The following is an 8,341-nucleotide window of genomic DNA, read 5'->3' as shown; positions in this document are numbered from 1 at the left end:
CTCAGTTATTTTGGGTTTCTAGCCATGTAAAGTCTTGGCTTTCAGTTTTTGTCTCTATCCAATCACCCATGGCATGGACCTTCTAGGTGGTTACAAGGGAGAGTATCGAAGTCCAGCAGCTGGCCTCATAGGTAGCTCAGAGACCACATGCCAAACAGACTGAACCCAATGGCAAGCCACACAGGGGCATAGCCAATTAATAATTCTCTCTTAGTGACAACAGCCTCTCAGAGTGGGAAGGCATAGCGACACTCCAAAAAAAGAACACAGAGCACAGCAGGCCAAAGTGGAAGCCTGCCAGCAATTGGTGGTTCTATCCCAAGTGGCCTCTGCCACATCACAGAACCAGTTAGCCAAGAGCAATTAGCTAACACTGACTAGGTGACCTGTCTTGGATGGACAATCCTGCTCATGATGCCAACTGTATTAACTGCCTTCTAGTCACTCTGTTGGTGGCGGGATTCCTGCCCTGGGGTAATGGAATAGCTGAACACATGACATCTCACACTGGACAGGTGAGATCTACATAAGTTTACTAGTTATGCATATTCACAGGCCAGGCAAGAGGGCACCACATGCCATCCAAGGTCACACAGGTATCACACTTGGGAACAGAGGGAACAACCAGGGGTTGTGGGAAATGGCTCTGTACTATCAAGAGGGTGCAGCAACCCCTGGTTCCTGTGAGAGGATGGGACTGGCTTTTCTGAATAATCTTGCGGGCTGGTAGGGAAGTGAAACTTGCTATTCAGGGAAAAGCAAGAACCACAGGTACACCTGGTCGCCTTGATAAGACAGGAGGATTATCTGATTACAGGACCTTATCTGTGGGGGTAGAATGGGGAGGGAAACGTGCAGTTAGGACATTAGAGGCCCTTTTAGTTTCAGGTGTTAAGAGATTCTATTATACTGGGCCTTAACTTGCTATAATTAAAAGTATTTTGGGAACTTCCCTGGTGGTCCAGTGGTTAAGACCCCGCACTCCCAATGCAGGGGGTCCGGGTTTGACCCCTGGTCAGGGAACTAGATCCCGCATGCTGCAACAAAGATCCCACAGGCTGCAACCAAGACCTGGCACAGCTAGCTAGCTAGCTAGCTAGCTAGCTAGCTAGCTAGCTAAATAAATAAATAAATAAATAAATAAAGTATTTTGAAGACTATAAAAACCACCCAAATATTCATTAGTGTTGATTATAGCTGCAGCGCAAAAACATATGACTGACAAACAAAAACTTTAGTACAGAAACAAGATGTTATAATGAGAGGAAAGGAATTTAAGATAATTCCAAAAAAAGGTAATAAGGCTTAGAAAAGCAAAAAGCTGTAATTGAAAATATGCTTCAGTGGTTGTCAATATATGATTTCTGAGAATGCATTCCCCTCCCCAGCCCAACCCCACATGGGAAAATTGGTACTGAATGATGTGAGTTTTCAATTTCGTAAATATGTAAGAAAGCATCCTCACAGATTAATCTATACTGTTATATGCGGCAGGGTTGTTTATTTATTTAATACACTCCATTTTTTCGAGTAGTTTTAGGGTTACAGAAAAAATGAGCAGAAGGCACAGAATTCCTATATACCCCTTCACCTCCACCTCCCTCCACAGTTTTCCGTATTATTAATATCTTGCATTAGTGTGATACATTTGTTACAACTGATGAGCCAATACTGATACAGTTTTACAACTGAAATCCATAGTTTACATTAGGGTTGACCCTTTGTGTTTTACATTTTGTAGGTTTTGACAAATCAATGACATGTATCCACCATTACAGCATCCTACAGGATAGTTTCACCGTCCTAAAAATTCTCTGTAATCCACTTATCCATCCCTCCCACCTTCACCCTGGACCCCTGATCTTCTTGCTGTCTCCACAGTTTTGCCTTTATCAGAATGCATTACAGTTGGAATCATACAGTATAAAGCCTTTTCAGATTAACTTCTTTCATTTAGCAATACGCATCTAAGGTTCTTCTGTGTGTCTGTTACTTGATAGCTCATTTCTTTTTATCACCTGCCTGAGCATTATATCCTGTAACTTTGCTGTAATTGCTTACTAGTGTCAGGAGGTTTTGTTGTTGTTGATTCTCTGGAATTTTCTACATAGACAATCATGTTATCTGTGAACGTAGATAGTTTTATCTCTTCCTTCCAAATCTGTACCTTTTATTTCCCTTACTTGTCTTACTGCATTAGCTAGGACTTCCTGAAGGATGCCGAAAAGGTGTAGTGAAAGGGGACCTCCTTGCATTGCTCCTTATCTTACTGGGAAAGCATCTCATTTCTCACCATTAAGTATGATGCTAGCTGTAGGATTTTTATAGATGTTCGTTACCAAGTTAAGGAAATTCCTTAGTATTTATTTATAGTAATCTAGTATTCCTAGCTTACTGAGAGTTTTTTATTTATCACGAATGGGTGTTAGGATTTTTTGAAATGTTTTTCTGCACCTATTGATATGATCATATAATATTTCTTCTTTAGCCTGTTGACATGATGGGTTACATTAATTATTAAATGTTGAACCAGTCTTGTATACCTGGATAAATCCCACTTGATCATGACATGTAATTCTTTTTATATATTATTGGATTCAATTTGCAGGTATTTTGTTGAAAATTTCCATATCTATGTTCATGAGATATTGGTCTGTAGTTTTCCTTTCTTGTTATGTCTTTGCCTGGTTTTATAACTAGGGTAATGCTGGCCTCATACAATGAGTAAGAAGTATTCTCTCTGCTTTTACATTCTGTAAGATATTGTAGAGAACTGATACCATTTCTTCCTTAATTTGGTAGAATTCACCAGTGAAAACATCTGGGCCTAATACTTTCTGATTTGGAAGATTAAAAATTGATTCAATTTCTTGAATAGATATATGCCTATTCCGATTTATCCTTCTGTAAGTTTTGGCAGATTGTGTCTTTCAAGGAATTGGCCCATTTCATCTAGGTTATCAAATTTGTGGGCTCAGAGTTGTCCGTAACATTTCTTTATAATCCTTTCGATGCTCATGGGATCAGCAGTTATGGCTCTCTTTCATTCCTGATATTAGCAATTTGTGTCTTCTGTTTTTCTTAGTTAAACTGGCTAGAGATTTATCAATTTTATTGACCTTCTCAAAGAACCAGCTTTTGGTTTTACTGATTTTCTCTATTGGTTTCCTGTTTTCAATTACTCTGATATCTGCCTTAATTCTCATTATTCTTTTGTTTTTTATTCCTTGGACTTAATTTGCTCTTCTTTGTCTAGTTTCCTAAAATGGAAGCTTAGACTCTGTGTGCAATCTAAGATCATTTGATAATGTAATCTTAGATTATTAGCTTAACCTAATTATTTACATAATCTGATTATGTAATTTAGTATATCACCTTTGCCCCATCAATAAAAGCACCACTCTAGTTCTACTCCAGGCTCAAACCTCCTTCTCACAGAATCAACAGTCATTAAGGGCCCAGATCTCTGGGTACATCAGACCCTTGAATTTACAGTCTAATTTACAGCCCTGAGTGTCATCTAGTCTGAGGCTTCTTTCTTGGACCCTGTCTTGGAAAGCAGTTGCTTACACAGAGTTTGGATAAATTTAGGCTGAAGACTAGAGTATTTACATATGTATACTCAAGGCACATCATGGTTTGCGATGAACCATGGGTGAAAAGAGAAAAGGGGCAATGGGAGTAGGGCCTAGATATCCCCATGCATAGAATACATTTTATTAAACATTCTGTTATTTTGATATATAAGTTTTAAAAGATTAGACATTAACTTTGTGGGCTTCCTTTTATTGAACTGTTGCTCCAGGCCCTACACACATGGGAGATGTGCCTAATGTTGTTAACAACTGCTAAACTAAGAGTATCTATTTTCTATTCACAATTTCATTAAGTTCTGTTTTGTGTAGGAAACATATATAGTTTATATAATGTACATACCTAAGCTCTGTGAACTTAAGGGATACTTCACAGGTGTTTAATGCTGTTGCCCTAGTTACTCAATTTATCTCTGCTTTTAAAAAGCTTCATATTCAAATGGTTGCCAGAATCAGGGTGGCAGAAAGGCTGTGATTATTAATACACGGGAACTTCTTATTGTGAAATCCTGATTCCTCTGTAGTCTTAATGTAATACAGATTCCAGATTCCTTTTTGATTTTGCAACCTGTGCTGAAGGTTAACTCAAATATAGAAACCATAAAATTTCATAGAAATACACACACAAACACACAGACTACATGGTGAAATCTGAATAAGGTCTGTATCTGACTTAGTAGTAGAGTACCACCAATTTCTTGTACTTGAGAATTGCTATGGTTATGCAACATCATTAGAGGAAACTTCGTAAAGGGCACATGAAAATTTTATGTACTATTACTGCAACTTCTTGTGAGTCTATTTTACTATTCTTTTTTAGTTTTTAAAGCTTTACATTGCACAATATACATCTATAAATTACAATTTCTTTCCTAAAAATAACTATGACATCAAAACCAAAACACAACTTCTAACTTCTAATGTTAGATTACCTCTAAAGAAAATCTTCAAGCCATATGTCTCAAATGGACAGACTTTTCCCCAACATAAATTATGACATAACCTAGTTTGTATTTTTGCTAAAATTTTTACAAAATCAAAATATCTGTGAGGTTTTATGCGAGTATTAGTTACGTGACGTTCAATGGAATGTTACCTCTTAACAAGACTGTCCTATACTTGTTGCAGTCTAGAGATTTGTCCCATGTCATTACTTTGGAGTAAAATAAGGCCAGTTTGTGGATGAAGGTTACTGAACATTCAGGATGTCAACAGAGCTTTCTCCATGGTGTGAATTCTCTGAAATGCTCAACATTTCTAATATTCGCTTCAATCATAAGATTTTTCTCCTGTGTGTGTTCTCTGATGTACAATGAGGTTTGACTTCTGAGAGAACATTTTCCCACATGTGTTACATTCATAGGGCTTCTCCCCTGTGTGTGATCTCTGATGTTTAGCAAGGTCTGATTTACGATAAAAAACTTTCCCACATTCATTACATTGACAAGATTTCTCCCCCGTGTGAGCCCTGTTATGCACCGTGAGGGATGATTTGTGACTGAAGGATTTCCCACATTCATTACATTCATAAGGCTTTTCCCCTGTGTGTTTTCTCTGATGCAAAATAAGTCCTGATTTCACACAAAAAGATTTTCCACATTCATTACATTTATAGGGCTTTTCTTCTGTATGTGTTCTCTGATGTACGATTAGAGCTGACTTATGGCAGAAAGCCTTTCCACATTCACTACATGCATAGGGTTTCTCCCCTATGTGAATTCTCTGATGCTGAGTGAGCTGTGATTTCTGGCAGAAGGTTTTCCCACATTCACCGCACTCATAGGGTTTCTCCCCTGTATGTGTTCTGTTATGTTTAGTTAGGTATGATTTATTATAGAAGATTTTTCCACATTCATGACATTCATAGGGTTTCTCCCCTGTATGGGTTCTATAGTGTTGAGACAGGGTTGACTTATGGCTGAAAAATTTCCCACATTCAGGGCATGCAAAGGGTTTCTCCCCTGTGTGAGTTCTCTGATGTACCGTAAGGTCAGACTTCAAGCAGAAGGTTTTCCCACATTCGTAACATTCGTAAGGTTTCAACCCTGTATGAATTATCTGATGCCTGGTGAGTACTGACTTGTGGTAGAAAGTTTTCCCACATGCACTGCATTCATAGGGTTTATCTCCTAAGTGAGTTTTCTGATGTTGTGTAAGATGTGACTTCTGACAGAAACATTTCCCACACTCAGGACACTCAAAGGGTTTCTCACCGGTATGAGTTCTCTGATGTACTGTAAGGTGTGAATTCATACAGAAGGATTTCCCACATTCATAACATTCATAGGGTTTCAGTCCTGTGTGTGTTCTCTGATGTTTAGTGAGGTCTGACTTCTGGTAAAAAGTTTTCCCACATGCGTTACACTGATAGGGTTTCTCCCCCGTATGTGTTCTCTGGTGTAACGTGAGGGCTGCCTTGTGGCTGAAGGCTTTCCCACATTCACTGCATTCATAGGGTTTCTCCCCTGTGTGTGATCTCTGATGTTTAGTGAGGTTTGACTTCTCCCAAAAAGCTTTCCCACATTCATTACACTCAAAGTGTTTCTCTCCTGTATGAGGTTTCTGAAGCTGTGAGAGGTACAACTTCCTCCTGAGATTATTCCCACTTTCATCACATTCATAGTATTTCAAATGTGCCCCATGATGTTTCAAAAGGGTGGACTTCACACATAAGGATTTCCCACAATCACTAAGTTCATAGTGATTTTCCTTTGGGGGAGTTATCTGATGGAACAAGAAGGATGCGTTATCACAGAACCTTCTCCCATATTCCTCATATTCACAGTCATTCCCTTCAGTGATCTCTCTTTTGTGTGTATACAATACTGCCTTTTCAAGGAAGGTTTCTCGATATATGCTATATTCAAAATTTTGCTCTAAAGTTTGAATCTTCTCAAGCTGAATAGGATCCTCATTATGACTGACCGTTCTCCCATTTTTAAAAAATTCACTTTTTCCTCTAGTGTGAGTTTTCTCATGTTTAATATTGAGTAGCAATTTTCCACAGGCATTAAATTCATCAGTCTTTTTTCCTAAATAGTTTTTCTTATTGATAACCAATGCTGAAACATAGTTGAAGTTCATTCCACATGAGTCACACCCACAGAGTATTTTTCTGGAAGGAAAAGAATCTGTGTCCAAGTTAAGTGGTTTTCCTATTACATTACCTTGTTCTTTAGTCAGCATTTTGTTATTGATGAATACAACTTCCCACACATGTTTAGGCTGGTTTTCTTGGCTCCTTTCTTTCATATGATCCGTCTTCCAGACTTCTAGAAACAAGAAAAATTAATCTCATCACATGAACATTAACACATTTCTTATGGAACAAGACCTATATACTATATACAAATGCCCTAAATTGTTTGTAGCTGACTTTGCTTTCTTGTCTATTCTCCAGGGATGAAAATAACTGCAAGTATGTATTTTTTTCTATTTCTAGGGTTTCAGGTGAAAATAAAAAAGCAAGAAAGAAAAAGGCCAGTATAGTGGAAAAAGAGAGAGGAAACTGTTATTAGAACACATACATTTGGTTTCCAACGTCTGAGGAATAACAGAAACTCTTTAAATTTGAATCTCTCCATGAATCCTCCAAAAGACTAAAAAGATCAATATAAGGAGAACAAATAAAATTACCAACAACAATCCATGACTTTGGCACAACTAGGAGACACAGAATACTACTAACTTCATATTACCACTAAGTAAGGAAATAAATATTCAAATACAGAAGAAACTGAGATAGAGCCCATATCTACGAAAAGAGTCAGCTGGAGACTGCGGTAAACACATGTAAAAGAAGAGACAGAAAACTCAGAGGTGATTAACCACAAATAAAAATTACTCCCAGCAAGAAAAAGTTCCACTGTGAGTGGGAAAATACTGAGATGATGTCACAGTTCTGATAGAGCTCAGACTACTGGGAAACCCAAATGAAGGGACTCGTAGTATGTGAGACTAAGGGGGCAAGCAAGGGCTGGTCAAAACTGTAAAAAAGACAAAGTGACTTTAGGACTTAAATTACAAAGAATCAGATACAGACTGAATTGTGTCCCCCTCCCAAATTCCTATGTTGAAGCCCTCATCCCCAGTGTGGATGTGCTTGGAGACAGAGCCTTTAAGGAGGTAATGAAGGTTAAATGAGGTCATAAGGGTGGATCACTAAGCTGATGGGAATGGGATCCTGATTAGAAGAGGAAGGGACACCAGAGCTCACTTGCTCTCCACACGCACACAGAGAAAAGGCCATGTGAGGACACAGTGAAAAGGTGCTGTCTGCAAGCTGAGGAGAGAGGCCTCACCAGAAACCAACCCTGCTGGCACCTTCATCTTGAACATCTAGTCTCTGGAATGTGAGAAAATAAATTTGTTTTGTAAGCTTCTCAGTCTGTGGTATTTTGTTATAGCAGCCCAAGCAGACTAATAGCCTGAAGAGAAAACAGACTTGACTGAAATTTTAATAAATAGCAATGGAAAAAAAAAGACATAAAAGCAGCAAAAACACAACAAGAAAAAACTAAAAAAAAGAAGAAAACTGAATAAGAAAGTAAATTCTGGATAAAAAAAGGTAGTCTAACTGTTAGTGGGAATGTAAGTTGGTGCAGCCACTATGGAAAACAGTATGAAGGTTCCTCAAAAAGCCAAAAAATAAAGTTACCACATGATCCATCAATCCCACTCCTGGGCATATATCCAGACAAAACTATAATTCAAAAAGATACATGCACCCCTATGTTCATAGCAGCACT

At 38.2% G+C, this 8,341-nt stretch overlaps 1 protein-coding gene across 1 annotated transcript in view; it reads right to left on the bottom strand.

Annotated features, from left to right (window-relative positions):
* Positions 1–1,310: 1,310 nt before the first annotated feature.
* LOC132350747 (zinc finger protein 33B-like) overlaps positions 1,311–8,341 on the bottom strand; it is a 48,554-nt gene continuing 41,523 nt past the window's right edge. The window contains exon 5 of the mRNA XM_059900191.1: positions 1,311–6,865. Within this exon, the coding sequence (XP_059756174.1) occupies positions 4,863–6,865 (2,003 nt within the window). The 3' untranslated portion in view covers positions 1,311–4,862. The remainder of the gene's footprint in view (positions 6,866–8,341) is intronic.

This window comes from Balaenoptera ricei, chromosome 16 (assembly GCF_028023285.1).
Source record: "Balaenoptera ricei isolate mBalRic1 chromosome 16, mBalRic1.hap2, whole genome shotgun sequence".
Lineage (NCBI taxonomy): Eukaryota > Metazoa > Chordata > Mammalia > Artiodactyla > Balaenopteridae > Balaenoptera > Balaenoptera ricei.
This window is presented reverse-complemented; position numbering and strand designations above follow the sequence as displayed.